Here is a 17,285-nt window from a genome sequence, read left to right as displayed (position 1 = left end):
GTCATAGGGGTACAAATAAGCAATCAGAAAACAATATCAATATAAGTCGTAAGGATACAAGCAACAAAGTTACAGTCCTACAGTCATAAGTGGGAGGAGATGGGCGATAGGAACAATGAGAAGATGAATAGTAATGCAGACTTAGTGATGAGCATTGGGCTCATTCATTCATTCATTCAATTCTGGCGCCGGAGGAAGGAAGAAGAGGAGGAGGAGGAGGAGGAGGAGGAGGAGCCGAGACGGTGCGGCCCCCTCCTTTCCCTCCCTCCCTCCCTGCCTCTCCCCCAGCCCCGACCCGGATTGGTGGCCGCTCGCAAAAGATTGTGCGGGTTTGCCCGATTTCCGTCCCGTTTCCGTTTGCCTCCTCCGGAGACCCAGACCCGAAAAGACCAAAATAAATCCCAACCTCCCCCCCCCCCCACCCGAGGTTGCATCGACTTCTTTGCAAAGTCCGCCGGCGGGAGTCGCTTTCCTTCCTCTTGCAAGCGAAGCGATCGGAAAGCATGGAGCGCTGCGAAGGAGAAGACCCCGAGCCGGCCGAGGCGCCCCCGGGGGCTCGCCTGTTGCTGGCTTTCAAGGGGTTCCTGAGCTCCCGCAAAGGGCTGCTGCTCCTGGCCCAGGCGGTAAGAGTTGGGTGGGGTGGGAGTGGGTGGGGTGGGGGGCAAAGGGACTGCTCTCTCTCTCCCCGTTGCAAAGTTCAGATACGGGGTGGGGAAAAGGCAGGCCGAAGATGTGGGATGAGCTCATCTCTGGCAAAGGAAATTAAGTAAGTAAGTAAGTAAGTAAGTAAGTAAGTAAGTAAGTAAGTAATTTTATTTCTATACCGCCCTTCTCCCGAAGGACTCAGGGCGGTGTACAGCCTATTAAAAAACACAAAGACCAACATCAGTTAAAAATAATTAAAATTATTACACAATGGCTGAAATTTAAAACCCCCCAAATTTAAAGGACAAGCCCTGGCCAGGTGTTGCGTTACCGTTCAGACCAGGGGTCTCCAACTTGGGAAACTTTTGAGACTTGTGGACTTCAACTCCCAGAGTTCCTCAGCCAGCAAATTCTGGGAGTTTTTTTTTATTTTTTTTTATTTTTTTATTTAATTTGATTTATATGCCGCCCTTCTCCGGAGACTCAGGGCGGCTTACAGTGCGTTAAGCCAATAGCCTTCCTACTTTTGTATATTTTTATACAAAGTCAGCTTATTGCCCCCACAATCTGGGTCCTCGTTTTACCTACCTTAGAAAGGATGGAAGGCTGAGTCGACCTTTGAGCCTGGCGAGATTCGAACTTGCAGTAATTGCAGGCAGCAGATGGAAGTGGATGTTAATAATAGTGCTTTAGTCTGCTGAGCCACCAGAGCTTCACAAGTCTTCCAAGTTGCCAAGGTTGGAGACCCCTGGTTTAAATGCTTGGAAGAAGGTTGGGGTGGGGGTGGGGGAGTCCCTATTCAAAGTTCCTGTTTCTTCAGGGTGGTTATTCGGGGGGGGGGAGGGTTAAAATGAAAGGAGAGACCCCTCAGCCATCAAATTAGAGCGCTGCCTTTCAATCTTAGCAACTTTTAAGCCTGGCGGACTTCAACTCCCAGAATTCCCCCAATGAAAAACCATGGAATAGATCAGGGGTCTCCAACCTTGGCAAAGCTGGCTGGGGAACTCTGGGAGTTGAAGTCCACAAGTCTTCAAGTTGCCCAAGTTGGAGACCCCTGGTTCAGACGACTCCTGCTGCAACAAACGTGCCTCGAGGGCAGGGGTGAAATCCAGCAGGTTCTGGAGAACAGGTAGCAGAAATTTTGAGCAGTTTGGAGAAATGGCAAATACCACCTCTGGCTGAGTGGGCTGGGGTGGGAATGGGGATTTTGCAGTATCCTTCCCCCAGGAGTGGGGAGGGAATGGGGATTTTGCAGTATCCTTTCTCTGGAGTGGGATGGGAATGGGGATTTTGCAGTATCCTGCCCCTGCCATGCCCACCAAGCCATGCCCACAGAACCGGTAGTTTAAAAAATTTGGATTTCACCACTGCTCTAGGGGGGAGCTTGTGACCCACTCCGGATGATGCCCGAGATGTGTCTTTGCCAAAGCGGGAATGATTTGCAAACGGGTCGCTTCCTTGGAGAAGCTTCCCTCAAAAGATAGACCTGTCATGCTTTCCCCCTCCCCCAGCAGAGCCCCCTTACATGTTATATAGACCCGGGAGAGAAGGCGAAGACAGCATTCGCACGACACATTGAGCTGCCGTTCTAGAAGCAACAGATTTATGCCTGATCCTGGATTAATCAGGATTTACTGATTAAATATTTTTTTCCGATTTCATTTTAGATCGTATTTTATTCTAATTGCATTTTTAATCGTGCGTTATTCCAATTTCATTTAAATTGTTTTACCAAACTTTTGTAATGATTTGTTTCTGGAACTCTGCACTTGGATATGGCCCAAGGGCTAATCAATCAATAAATAAATTCAAATAAATTCACTGAATAAAAGCACCCCCAAGGAGGTATATTTCTCAAGATACTTTGTGTAGGGGAAGCAGAAACATCTGGACACTGCAGTGGTACCCAGCTGAGCTCCGGAGGAGCAAGATGATGGGCTAAATCAGTCCATGAAAGAGGGTGAACCATGACCTCAACCTAATACGCTGAGAAAAACTACAGGAAAAAAAATCATTTTTCTAGTGTGATCACAGAAGTTTCAGAAACTTTTACTGTACTAATTTTACATTTTCCTAAACCATAGTTTGCTTGACTATAGTTCATTGGAAAAAGTCCACTGGCTGAGTTTGCATGACAGACAAAGCAAAACACATGATGCCAAGTATGACATAATTGGTGTCAGTTCTAAGTAATGTAAGATTTCTGCAGCTTGCCCTAAAACTCTTTGGGCGTGACAACCAACAAAGTTATGAATGTGGCTTGCTAAAGCAAAACACAGTTAACATTAACCATAGGTTTCTCAAAGGTGCTTTTCTGAAAACTTTCTTTGTTTTTATTTGAAGGCATTTCGCTTCTCATCTAAGAAGCTTTATCGGTTCTGGTCAAAAGCTTCTTGATTAAGGAGCAAAACGTCTTCAAATAAAAACAAAGGAAGTCCAGTTGCCTTTTGAAAAAGCACCTTTGAGACAACCATCACCAGAATGATGGAGAATCTCCATAGACATTAACCACAGATTAAAGTTCTGACCTTAATTCAGGGACGTGGTGGCTCAGGGGCTAAGAAGCTGAGCTTGTCGATCGAAAGGTCAGCAATTCGGCGGTTCAAATCCCTAGTGCCGCGTAACGGGGTTGAGCTCCCGTTCCTTGTCCCAGCTTCTGCCAACCTAGCAGTTTGAAAGAATGTAAAAAAATGCAAGTAGAAAAATAGGGACCACCTTTGGTGGGAAGGTAACAGCATTCTGTGCACCTTTGGCGTTGAGTCATGCCGGCCACATGACCACGGAGACATCTTTGGACAGCGCTGGCTCTTCGGCTTTGAAACAGAGATGAGCACCGCCCCCTAGAGTCGGGAACGACTAGCACATATGTGTGAGGGGAACCTTTACCTTTACCTTAAGGTTCTGACACCATGCTAAACAGCTGAATCTAGCTATATTGGTATGGCAAAAAATGATGGGATTAACAAGAGCACAGATTTTAACCTCCTATCAACCTTAAGTGTCCTTGGACAATCAGGAATATCTCTACGAGGAACAATGCTAAGTAAATCAATCAATCAAAGTCACTGGCCCTTCCCATCTAGCCTAGGAAAATTAACCTTTATCCTTCTGTGCCAGATTCTAAGATTCTGAGCTGATTAGGACAGGGAATCCTTGATTTACAATTGCAATTCAGATCAGAGTTTAGTTGCTAAGCGCGGCAGTTTTTTAAGTGACTTGCGCCCGATTTTATGACCTTTTTTGCCATGGTTGTTCAGCGAATCACTGCAGATGTTAAGTGAACCACATGCTGTTAAGCGAATCCAGCTTTCCCCCATTGACTTTGCTTGTCAGAAGCTGGCTGGGGAGGCCAGAAACAGTGATCACATCACACTTGCAATCATTGTAAATACATGTCAGTTTGCCAAGCGCTTAAATTTTGATCTCGGGGCCATGAGGATGTTGCTAGGTGCAAGGATGAGTCGTGTCATTTTTTTTTCACTTGTAACTTCGAATGGTCGCTAAACGAATGGTACCTGGATTTGCCAAAATCCGACAAATTCCCATTAGCACTTACCACCAATGTTTTGTCTTTTTTATCCTGCTTTTTCTCTACGAGTTGAAGGAGGTGTACATGGTAGGAATCCTCACATTTTATAAGCGTCGCAGCCACCATGAATTGGAAGCAGTGGTGAAATCCAATTTTTTTTTACTACCGGTTCTGTGGGCGTGGTGTGGCATGGTAGGCGTGGCTTGATGGGCGTGGCAGGGGAAGGATAGTGGAAAATCTCACTCCTGGGGGAAGGATATTGCAAAATCTCCATTCCCACCCCACTCTGGGACGAGCCAGAGGTGGTATTTGCCGGTTCTCCAAACTGCTCAAAATTTCTGCTGGAATTCACCCCTGATCGGAAGTCAGACTGGGAGAACTCGAACTCCTACCCAAGCCTGAAACTGTTCAATGGCTACATAATAGGGAACCTCTTTCTCCAGGAGCTGTGAATCTCCTCTTTTTTTCCCTCTCTTGTTTGCTCAGTCCTCTTTGTAGCAACTCATCAGTAGAAACTCCTCCCACCTAGGAGGAAAGGAAAAAGTTAAATAAGAATTTTCAGGGAGGACTATTTTCCATCACTAGGTAATCTATTTAGATTCTCAGTCATCCAGGTCATGATTTCCCCAAAGGTGGCTTTTTCAAACGGCAATTGGACTTCCTTGGTTTTTCCTTTGAAAATGTTTCGCTTTTCATCCAAAGAAGCTTCTTCGGTTCTCAGACCTAGCTAACCTGAGCATTCTTCGTTTGCTCCCTAGCAGGAACGAAGTCTGTCTTTGAGTCAAACATGCTAGAGAAGAAACCATTTGCAAAATCCAGGCCTTGGGAGTATCCTCAGTGGGATAACCAAGAAACTTACATTGGCCGGGCATTTTGGAGTTGTGTTTCCCCATTTCCATTAGATGAAGCCTGGGGAAGATTCCTGTATGGCATGGCCACAATCAGACCTTGAATCTTGTTTTTAAGGGTTGTTAGCATAGTAGAAGAACTGGACGAATGGGTTTGAGCAGATGGAAAAATTTGGAAGAGACAGAGTGGAGTCTTTTGAAGACACTGCCCAAAGTCAGGGAGATTGCAGAGAAAAAAGAAAAGAAAAGGGGAAAACACATATTTTCCAGACTCTTGTTCAGCAGGGGGTAATGCACGGTGATTTTTAAATCCAGTGACTGTACGTCCTTTATTATAGAAAACTGTTACTTAGATTTAGATACAGAATATGTGGTACCTTGCTCAATAGTAGTAACTGTGAGAGGGATCTTGGAGTCCTAGTGGACAACCATTTAAATATGAGCCAGCAGTGTCCAGCAGCTGCCAAAAAAGCCAACACAGTCCTAGGCTGCATAAACAGATGGACAGAATCAAGATCATGTGAAATGTTAATATCACTTTATAATGCCTTGCTAAGGCCACACTTAGAATACTGCATCCAGTTTTGGTCGCCACGATGTAAAAAAGATGTTGAGACTCTAGAAAGAGTGCAGAGAAGAGCAACAAAGATGATTAGGGGACTGGAGATTAAAACATATAAAGAATGGTTGCAGGAACTGGGTATGTCTAGTTTAATGAAAAGAAGGACTAGGGGAGACACGATAGCAGTCTTCCAATATCTCTGAGGCTGCCACAAAGAAGAGGGAGTCAAACTATTCTCCAAAGCACCTGAGGGTAAAGCAAGAAGCAGTGGGTGGAAACTAATCAAGGAGAGAAATAACTTAGAACTAAGGAGAAATTTCCTGACAGTGAGAACAATTAATCAGTGGAACACTCACAGAAGTTGTGAGTACTCCAACACTGGGAGTTTTTAAGAAGAGATTGGATAATCACCTGTCTGAAGTTGTGTAGGGTTTCCTGCCTAGGCAGGGAGTTGGACTAGAAGACCTCCAAGGTCCCTTCCAACTCTGTTGTTCTATTCTAAGTTGGGCTTCACTTCAGGGTTATCAGCAGGCCCTTCAAGCTTTCCCTAAAGATAAATCTCTGCCAAAAAAAGGTGTGTGTGTGTGTGTGTGTGTGTACTCATGTACATTTTAAATAGGCAGCTCTTGGTTGAAGTTTACCATCCTCCATTTTTAGTGGTTTATACTACTTACTAGCAAAGACTTCCTGGATTCAAAAAAACGATACAGGAACTGCTGGGTTTCTTGGAAATTGTTCTGCCTTTTCAAGTTCTTATTTCACAGCTGGCTGAAATTTGCAATAGTTTGCATCAGCTCCTTTTGCAGAAGCTAAAGGAATAGGAAGTGGTGTCCACCAGCCCCCAGACAGAGCTTGAGATTAATTTTTTAAAAGAGTCTTTTAATTTAAAGAAACATTAAACAAAGCTGGCAGGCAGCAAAGCACAATGCAACTTCCTGCACTGTCTTTTCTGTCCATGAATGTGTCTGGACCCTTGGGATTGCAAATAAAGTCTTTTTAACCGGTAAAAACAATCTGGGTGGAGGTCCATAGTTTGTTAGAAAGGGGTCTGTCTCCTGTCCCCCAAAGGTAAAATTAATCAAATACAGGTAGTCCTCGACTTACAACAGTCCATTTAGTGACCCTTTGAAGTTACAACACTCAAAAAAGTGACTTATGACCATGTTTCACACTTATGACCATTGCAGCATCCCCATGCTGCAATTACCTACCTTAGAAAGGATGGAAGGCTGAGTCAACCTTGAGCCTGGTGAGATTCGAACTTACAGTAATTGCAGACAGCTGGTGTTAATCACAATACTTCTAGTCTGCTGAGCCACCAGGCCCTTTATTAACTAAACCTCCTTTTAAAAAAAAAATTGAAGAGCCATTTTTATTTATTTATTTAGTTTGTCAAACATGTAAAAGATAACGGGTATAAGTATAAACATAAATATGAACATAGTAAATGGGGACGAATAAATGGAGTCAGTAGGACGGGGACGGTAGGCGCATTGGTGCGCTTATGCACACTCCTTTCAGACCTCTTAGGAATGGGGTGAGGTCCACAGTAGACAGTTTAAGTTATGGGGGGGGGTTTGAGGATGTAACAACAGTCAGGTAGTGCATTCCAGGCGTTGACCACTCTGTTGCTGAAGTCGTATTTTCTGCAATCGAGTTTGGAGTGGTTTACCTTCAGTTTGTATCTATTGTGTGCTCATCTATTATTGTGGTTGAAGCTGAAGTAGTCATTGACAGGTAGAACATTGTAGAAGATAATTTTGTATACTACACTTAGGTCAGACCGTACGCGGCGTAATTCTAGGTTGTCCAAGCCCAAAATTTCAAGCCTGGTTGCATAAGGTATTCTGTTGCGAGTAGAGGAGTGGAGGACTCTTCTTGTAAAATACCTCTGGACTCTCTCAATTGTATTAATGTCCTATATACAGTGTGGATTCCAGGCAGACGAGCTGTATTCGAGAATTGGTCTAGCAAAGGTTTTGTATGCCCCATTCAAGAAAATTCTGATGCTGCAAGCAAACCCGATGTCAGCGTTCCAAATTAGGCTCTTTTCCAGCGCTGACATGATTGGAATGAATGAAAGAGAAGAAGCGTTGATTTATTGCTGAGATGAACTTTTACCTAGTTTTCTGCATACAGCAGATAGTGTTACCTGGGTGATGGAGGGAGGGGGGCAAATTCCTGTGAAAGAACGTGCTGGGACGAAGAGATGGATCTGCATGATGGCCAATGGGACATTGGGGTTGGAGAGCGGAAGGGGAGGGTGTTGGAAGGAGGGGCCAGTTTGGCTGCAAAAGAGTTCAGAAATGTCGTTCTCTATCCTTAAATAAAAAAAAAAAGATTCATTAGAGACTTTGCGTTTGAAAATGAAGTTTATTTAAGATAGCAACGAAACCTGACACCCGATACCTGTTGGTGTGTAGGGAGAGATGAGATCGCATCTGCAGGAATACCGGGCCGAGTGGACTCCCAACAGATCTTCTGCAGCTCATGGGTAACCACCACGCTCTCCCATTTGTGTCCTTCAGACCCTCTCCTTTATCATCTTCATCTGCTACATCGCTTCGACAGCTGCGCCCTTCATGATGGTGCCGTTACTGACATTTCTGGTCGCTTTGGGCTTTTTCCTTTCCTATTCCCTGAAGCTGAATGAGAAGTTCCGAGGCATCTATTGGCTTTTGGGGGTAAGTAGCTGAATGGGGGGGGGGGGTTGACTGGTGCTTATGATGTAGTTAGCAGGTGGGCTGGTAGGTTGGTTTCGCAGGGAAGGAGGAGAAGGGAGGTTGAATGGTATCATTTCCAAACATGTTGAGGTTGTGTTTCCATCAACTCCAGACAACCTGATGATGGGTAGGGAGAAGGAAGAACGGGTACTTTTTTTTTTTTAATTTGATTTATATGCCGCCCTTCTCCGGAGACTCAGGGTGGCTTACAATGCGTTAAGCAATAGCCTCCATACTTTTGTATATTTTTACAAAGTCAGCTTATTGCCCCCACAAACCGGGTCCTCATTTTACCTACCTTAGAAAGGATGGAAGGCTGAGTCGACCTTGAGCCTGGCAAGATTTGAACTTACTAATTGCAGACAGCTGGAGTTAAATTACAATGCATTAGTCTGCTGAGCTATATTTGTGTTGTTACTACCTTGAGAGTTACTTCTGGAACTTGACACCCAGAACACAAAGTGGCATCAGATGCAGGCGGTCCTTGACTTATAACTGAGCCCAGAATTACAGTCCTAAGTTGTGATGGTCATTAAGCAGGTCACTATGTGACCATGCCCGATATTACATTGTTTTTTGCAGCTATTATTAAATGACTCCCCACACCCCATGAAGTGAACATCATGGCCATTAAGCAAATTCATTCTCCGCAATGGGTGTTTTTTGCAAGAAATAAACAGGAACTAGCAATAGCACTTAGAATTATATACCACTTCATGGTGCTTTACAGCCTTCTCTAAGCGGTTTACAGAGTCAGCCTATTGCCCCCAACAATCTGGGTCCTCATTTACCTACCTCGGAAGGATGGAAAGGCTGAGTCAACCTTGAGCCAGTCGGTCAAGTTCGAACTCCTGGCAGTGGGCAGAGTTAGCCTGCAACACTACATTCTAATTACAGGGAGGGAGGGAGGGAGGGAGGGAGGGAGGGAAGGAAAGAAGGAAGGAAGGAAGGAAGGAAGGAAGGAAGGAAGGAAGGAAGGAAGGAAGGAAGGAAGGAACATAGCAATAGCCCTTAGACTTATATATCGCTTCACAGTGCTTTACAGCCCTAAGCGATTTACAGTGTCAGCATATCGCCTCCAAAAATCTGAGTCCTCATTTTACAAATTTCAGAAGGATGGAAGGCTGAGTCATCCTTGAGCTGGTCAGAAATCATAAATCAAGGTTAGGTGATCATGGGACACTGCAAATGGCTGTAAATGTGAGCCAGTTGCCAACCCCAATATGATTCCGTGATTGTGGTGGAGAGAGTGACCAATGGAACTTCAAATCCAGTTCGTAAATAGCCTTGGGGAGTCCATCATAACTTTAAACAAGCCATTAAGCATCCAGACATAAGTCGAGAACTATCTGTATTCAATTGCATTCCACCTGTGGCTTTTGAGCAAGCTACCTTTGAAATCTGAATGACAGGGCAGCCTGGCCTGATGGTGAAGCTGGTTGTGATATTGCAGCCCGGTCAGATTTTGAGGAAAACAATTGTTTAAGAAGTCCTTTGTTCTCCACAGTGACCACCAGGGGATGCTGGCTTTCCAGGAAGACTTAACTTTGCAAAGCAAAACGGGATAGGGAGGACGGATCGGGACGGGACATACAGCACTGCCATTGAGTTTTGTTCCACCCGATTTGTTCATTATTTTCCATCAGCCATCTAATTTACAGTCAAAGACTGCAGTGCTATAACCCAGATATATAATAATAACTGAGATGTGAACCCAGCTGAGCTCTGTAATTCAAATGCCAGCGGTCGTCATCTCCACTAGAAAAAAAGGAAGCAGATTTTTCTGCGGGCTGTATACGTTTGCCCGTCTTCCTTGTGCAAGGAAAAGAAGAAGAGAATTAAATGCAGGCGTGCTGCAAATATGGAGATTGTATTAACATATTTCGGTGATCTTTTTCTGGCCCTCAAAATCTCTGCAGCTCCCCGATGACAAATCTGATTCCTGTCGGTTCAAGGAATGGATGATTTTATGCTGTGCCCCAGCATGAAAACATTGCTGCACCATCTCGTAACTGCTGGGCACATAACGCTCAACAATTAAAGGAACCTCTTATAAAATTTCTCCCAACAAGGATCAAGGATCTTCACCAGATCCTGCTGGCTGATAGGGTTTGTCAGGAGTTGTGATCTTGAGACATCTAAAGTGCAACAGGTTGGAAAAGGCTGGCCAGGAGCAGAATTGGGGTCGTTGAGCTGTGGACCTCCAAATATGACTGAACAGCTGCCAGGATCCCTAATATTTTGACCACTACTGGTTCGGTCTGGTGAAAACTGTAGTTCAAGCCAACAAGTGAAGGACTATAAATTTCCTTCTGAAATTATCTCCTAAAAGGCAACCCTGCATATATACCTTTTTCATTTACCTTCTTAATAATCTTCTCTTTCTGACGACATTGGTTTTGCAGGATTTTTTGTGTGGAATTATTGCTGCTATTATATATTTTGCCATCTCCATTGCTGCCGTTTCGAAATATACGGACACTGCCTCGAAAGCAGCGGGGGTAAGTTTCTGTTTCTGAACAGAACATGTACGCCATATTTTCTCTCTCCAGCAGTTAATTTCACAAGCCTCTTTGTGTTTTCTTTTATGCAATTGTAATTCCGTCTAAACCTATCTATGGTTGCTCTTCACATTTCATTGCTCAACTTGGGTTTGCTCAATTTTGGGGAGAAAAGAGTTCATAAACTCCTTACGCTATGATTTTCCCCATACATTCTTACGGAATAGCTCTTTTTAAAACCTTCCATTAATATCAGTGGAAGCTTTTTTTTTTTAAAAGAAGTACTTTTTTTTCCAACTCATTGGTACATGAAGGAATATGGGAAGAGAATTGGGAGATTGTTTCTTCTCTAATCATATGCCTCTTTTCCAAAAGTTCTCCCAGCATTGCATTGCAAAAAGTTTCCATTAACGCCAATGAAGCTTTCTTTAAAAATCCAAATATTTCAGAAAGCTGGAATTACAAATGCAAAAGAGCTCACAAAGAAGGATAAATGTCTATGACAATAACATGTTTGAAAAAACAGCATATTTTCCCTTTATTTTCTAATCTATTTTATATGCATTTATCCGATTGATACCCCTTTTCTCCTCTAGGGCCTTATTCTCAAGATTGTTCTTAGTCTAGGGATCCAACCTTCATTTGACCAGATGTAGTTAAAAAAGATTGTCAGATACTCTCAAGTTGGCGCTACTTCCATAGGAAAGCCGTAAACCACTGAATGTATTAATGATAATAATAATAACGAAAAGAAGGACTAGCAGAGATATGACAGCAGTATTCCAGTATTTGATCAGCTGCCATAAAGAAGAGAGGGAGGGGTCAACTTATTTTCCAAAGCACCAGAAGACAGGGAACAATGGGTGGAAACTAATCAAGGAGAGAAGCAACCTAGAACTAAGGAGGAAGTTCTTGACAGTTAGAACAATTAATCAGTTGAAGAACGTGCCTCCAGAGGTTGTGGATGCTCCAAGACTCGGGGTTTTAAGAAGAGATTGGCCAACTACTCATCTGAAATGATATAGGGTTTGCTGCCTAAGCAGGGAGTTGGACTAGAAGACCTCCAAGATCCCGTATTCTGCAGTCAAGACTAAAAATGGAGACACGGGATATGGGTTGAATTCTGTTATTTCTACCCATGATAGCTCTTTTCCTCTTCCCCCCACCCTCCATATTTTAAAAACTCATGTTTTCTGTATTTCCTCTATCTTGATCTTCAGGTATTTGGGTTTATTACCACCATCGTCTATTGTGTCTATGTCTATTTCACCTTTAATGACCTGGCAACATTTCTAAAACAGGAAGATTCCTCCGACGCCCCCAAATCACAGAAGTCAGAAAGTAGGTTTGAACCGTTCTTTCATTGCTATCCAACCACACTTGCTGTTTAGAGTTTCAATGCAATCTTGCTACCTAATGATTTGGTGCAGGGAAATTCTGGGAGGGTTTTTTTGTTTTATTTTTTTGATTTGATTTATATGCCGCCCTTCTCCGAAGACTCAGGGCGGCTTACAATGCGTTAAGCAATAGCCTTCATCCTTTTGTATATTTTATACAAAGTCAGCCTATTGCCCCCAGAATCTGGGTCCTCATTTTACCTACCTTAGAAAGGATGGAAGGCTGAGTCAACCTTGAGCCTGGCGAGATTTGAACTTGCAGTAATTGCAGACAGCTGATGTTAATAACAGTGCTTTAGTCTGCTGCGCTACCAGAGCTCCTGGTAGTTGGAGTTGAAGTCCACACATCTTAAAGTTGCCAAGTTTGAAAAATACCGCTCTAGTTTAAGGTAATTAAAAAACTAGTTAATAACCTCCCAGTTTGTGGGGGCAATAAACTGACTTTGTATAAATATTCAAAAGTATGAAGGCTATTGCTTAACGCATTGTAAGCTGCCCTGAGTCTCTGGAGAAGGGCGGCATAAATCAAATTTTTATATATATATATATATATATATATATATATATATATATATATATATATATATATATATATATATATATATATATATATATATATAGTTACTATATATATATAAGTAACTATATATATAGTTACTTCCCATTTATCAGTTTCCTCTACTATAGTATTTTTAAAAAGCCCAATTCCCTATTTTTAGTATGAAAGTTATTCTTTACGTCCATTTTTTTTTTCAGACGACTCCGATTCAGATTCCGACTGATATAACAGTATCTTTGATGAATGGCAGAACCTCGATGGAAAATGAGGAAGACGTAAAGAGGAAAAGAAAAAGGGAAGAGAGAAAAAGCAGAAGAGAAATGAATGTTTTGAGTATTTTAACCTTTTTTCAGTGAACTTGGATATTTTAACCTTTTTCAGTGAACAGTAAACTGCAACTGGGATCACCAAAATCATGCTGGGAATATTATTGTGTATAATTTACACAAGAAAACTTGACCTGCTGCTGTCTGAAGCTCATTCAGCATTGCAGTAGATTTTTCCAGCCAAACCTTTTACGAACAGACTCCTTATGTTATCCGGGGTGTATAAAGAAGTCATTAACATCTTGCAACATGGAGTTTCTTCAGTAGTAGACATAATACCCAGATCAAGCTTATAAACTGTAATATCTCTTTCTTTCTTTTTTCTACTTATACCAAGGTTTTTGTTCTTGACTTCAGAAGACAGTAGCTTATTTGTTAGAACGGGGCTTGATTTTAAAACTTAGATTGAATTTAAACTCAGGACAAAATTCAGCAATAATGAAAATAAATTTAAACCCCTAATGAATAAAGCCAAAGTAAGATGATTCCTTAAAATCATCTCTCGTATTCAGTAATTACACGCCTAGACATACCAAGCCCCACGTTAATAGATCATTCCTCAAGAAAGAAATGTGATGAACATGCTTCTCACAATTTTTGTGATTGCCTGCCTGGTAGCCACACCAGCCAATCAAATCTTTATTACAGTCATATACCAGCATAAAAAGGGTGAAATATAAAAAATAATTTGATAGATAATAGATGAGAGAGAGATAACACACTTTTAAAAATTAACTAAAATATTTTATATATATTTAGCTTTTTAAAACTCTGTTAACTTTATAAATTATTGATTGCATTCTGGCCTAGGACCATAATAAATATTTGATTCGATTGGTTGATTGATAGCTCCACCAATAATTATGAGGAATCGTGAGCTATAGAAAACTACGCAAGATACAGTGCATAGTTTCTCTGCGATGTACATGCTCCCTTGATCCAAAACTAGAATTACCAAAAAGAATCTCAGGATAATGTGTACCAGGAATGCAATTCCTCCAGCTTCTGATTTTTTTTCTTCTCCCATATACCAGTCCTTGCTTAAGGACTGCCCTGTTTAGTAACAGTTCTCAGTTACGACCATGCTGAAAAAGTACCTTTACAACTGGTCCTGACAGGTGATGACCGTGGCAGAATCCTTTTCTGGCAATCACAAAAACAATCACAGTTTTTGTGATTGCCATTTCCATGCTTTGCATTATGACCATGGCAGTGTCCTGCAGCCAACATAATCATTTGTGCCCTTCACCACCAGCTGCTGACAAGCAGAGTCCCATGGAGAAGCTGCCAGTCAAAACCCAAATCATGGTCACTTGAAGTCTCGCTTAACGACCTGGGGTGTCTCAATAACCACAGCAGAAGTGAGGGCACGTAAGGCTGTTTTAGCCACGTGACGTCTCCCTTAACAACTGCATTCCTTAGCAAGAGTTGCCAGTCCAAATAGTATTAACTAAACAAAGACTTACCTATAATGAAGGAAACTATGATGCAATATATCATTACACAATATTTAATATGCTTGGTACCGATTTGTATTAGTTTTGTAGGGCAGTTATCAAGACAAAGCAAACACATGTCTTTCCTTTTGATAAACTCCACAGGCAGGTCCTGGCAATAAGAGAAGGAAGGACCCAGCAGACTGGCTTCTGAACTGGGTTATCACAACAGTTTAGCTATGTTCCGGTTTGTGCTTCTCTGGAATTCCCCCGAGGACCATTTTACCGTCTTTGCTTCTTTTTATATAGTCATTTGCATGTGGTTTAATCTGTGATTTTTGTTTTTGTTTTTCAATGAAAGGAAACCTAGCGTGCATGTCAAATGGAACAAGGAACACATTTTGGAACTGTAGACGGAGTAAATCTATGTCAATATTTCATTTGAAGGTGTTCACTAGCTTTTGTATTATTTCAATATCTGCACTATCTGGAAAGATTTCGGTATTTCAGATATGAGAACAATCATAATGGCCTATTCTTATCTTACCTTAATAACTTTTCTGTTAATCATCCCCTACAGGGAAACCATTAGTTTTTTTTTCTTGTTTGAAATAATCTTTGCATTACAGATTTCAGACAAATTTTGGCCTGTAATTCAGATGCCTTAGTAACAACAGGATTCAAAACCTGAATAATATGCAAAAACGCAGAGCAAAAATATTTTAGATCAGCTGATCAAAAACAATATCCAAGAACAAATGTTTGATTATAAAATTTGAACTTTCCAGAAATGGATAGAGAAAGGGTATGCAGTGTTTCACTGGCAAGCATGTAACGTTAGTGTACCTGTGGAAATCATTGCTAAAAGAATTGTAACAATTAAGGCTATGAATTTATTTATCTGTTTTTTAAATAACATCTCTGGAATAGAATTTTGCCTGTACAAATTTAATTCCGGAATTTGTACACTGGTACGGATGCTTGAATTAAGATTAGGGCAATCTCAGGTTATGCCTAAAATAACAAATTTAAAACAGCCTTAAATTATAGGTATCTAGAAGTCACTTCAGTTACAGTATACAAAATGAGCTCAGTTCCATTGTATTAACTTGCATGAGTTAGACAGACATGCTGCTGTTTATAACCGGATTGAGAAATGGGTTTATGATTTGATTATGTGAATCTTATGTTATCCGAATTTTGTAATCTTTTGATATTATGTTAGCCCGTTTTTACTGTAAGTGTATTTTATAAAAAGAAAGGTACTTTTGCCTTGAGTAATTACTTACACATGCAATTGAATTCTCAAGGTAGCCGCATCAAAGGAAGTTTGATGGGTGTCTGTAATTGGCAAAGTAATGTCTTAGCTTTTTTTATTTTTTAAAAGTTCATATTAGGCACTTTTTAAATACAGAAAAAATGCTAACACTAAAAAGGGTTGCAGTAAACAATTATTTATACATTAGGGCTGAGAAATTCATTCAGAGGATACTCCTCTCAACCTTCGGCTTGGAACATCAAAGTCTCCTTTGACCAAGGTAAATGATACAGGTAATCCGACCAAGATTTATGACGCAGCCCAGGAATGAAATCCAGCAGGTTCTGACAGGTTCTGGAGAACCGATAGCGGAAATTTTGAGTAGTTCGGAGAACCGGCAAATGCCACCTCTGGCTGGCCCCAGAGTGGGGTGGGAATGGAGAATTTGCAATATCCTTCCCCCAGGAGTGGGGTGGGAATGGAGATTTTGCAGTATCCAGGAATGGGGAGGGAATGGGGATTTTGCAGTATCCTTCCCCTGGAGTGGGCTGGGAATGGAGATTTTGCAATATCCTTCCCCTGGAGTTGGGTGGGAATGGAGATTTCGTAGTATCCTTCCCCTGGCACGCCCACCAAGCCACACTACGCCCCTCAAGCCACACCCACAGAACCGGTAGTAAAAAAAATTTGGATTTCACCACTGACACAGCCCCTAAAAGGTACTTGTAACCTACTTCCAAAGTTACAATGGACACACATAACTCCCCACAATCGTGTGAATACCTTTCAGGTGCTTGCCATTGGTCGGCATTTATATCTGTTTGTGGCACCCCGTGGTCATATAACCATGGTTTACATTTTTGCTGAATCTGGTTTTTACTTCTGGTTTTCAGCAAAAGCACCCCGTAGCAAAGAATAGGAATAGATTAGCAGCAGAAAAGTCATAAAATCAGGTTGGTCTTGGTGATGCCTTTTTAGGTAAGTCAAAGAGGAGCAGTAGCATAAGAGCTTTTCCTAGTTATCTGAACATGCACATTGAAACACATTAAGGCTCTCTGAGCAACTAAATGCTTGGTTTCCCAAAGAATGACAAATTCAAGTCCTTGTTAGAAATATCGGGCAGTTTTCTTAGATGGAGTGAAACAATTGGGTATGTAAGTCACCCAAGACGCAAATGGTCAACAAGTGAAGAGATTTATTCCTACCCATTTATTAAATCCTTTACAATGATTCCATATGAGATTAGTACTCCGAAAGCTTATGATTTTGTCCTACATACAAAAATACAGGTTTTTAAAAAAACACACCATGAAAATAGACAAGTACCATGAGAATTTGATAGAATCCGATATCCTGGTGCGTCCCCCAAAAAAGTATAGATCAAAAGGCAGGAGGATACTCATAGTCAATTTTACATTACCCAGAATAAACCATGCCAATATACAAAAATACACCACATAGGAATAAATTTAAAAACCAGAACTGACCAAGCAGCAATTTG

At 41.7% G+C, this 17,285-nt stretch overlaps 1 protein-coding gene across 1 annotated transcript; it reads left to right on the top strand.

Annotated features, from left to right (window-relative positions):
- Positions 1-224: 224 nt before the first annotated feature.
- On the top strand, positions 225-15,961 carry CMTM3 (CKLF like MARVEL transmembrane domain containing 3). The gene is made up of 5 exons (XM_034425363.3): positions 225-623; positions 8,113-8,268; positions 10,713-10,808; positions 12,029-12,149; positions 12,962-15,961. Exons 1-5 carry the CDS (start codon positions 504-506, stop codon positions 12,985-12,987), a joined length of 519 nt encoding a protein of 172 aa, XP_034281254.1. The 5' UTR covers positions 225-503; the 3' UTR covers positions 12,988-15,961.
- Positions 15,962-17,285: the final 1,324 nt, after the last annotated feature.

This window comes from Pantherophis guttatus, chromosome 11 (assembly GCF_059756535.1).
Source record: "Pantherophis guttatus breed Tessera chromosome 11, ASM5975653v1, whole genome shotgun sequence".
Lineage (NCBI taxonomy): Eukaryota > Metazoa > Chordata > Lepidosauria > Squamata > Colubridae > Pantherophis > Pantherophis guttatus.
This window is presented reverse-complemented; position numbering and strand designations above follow the sequence as displayed.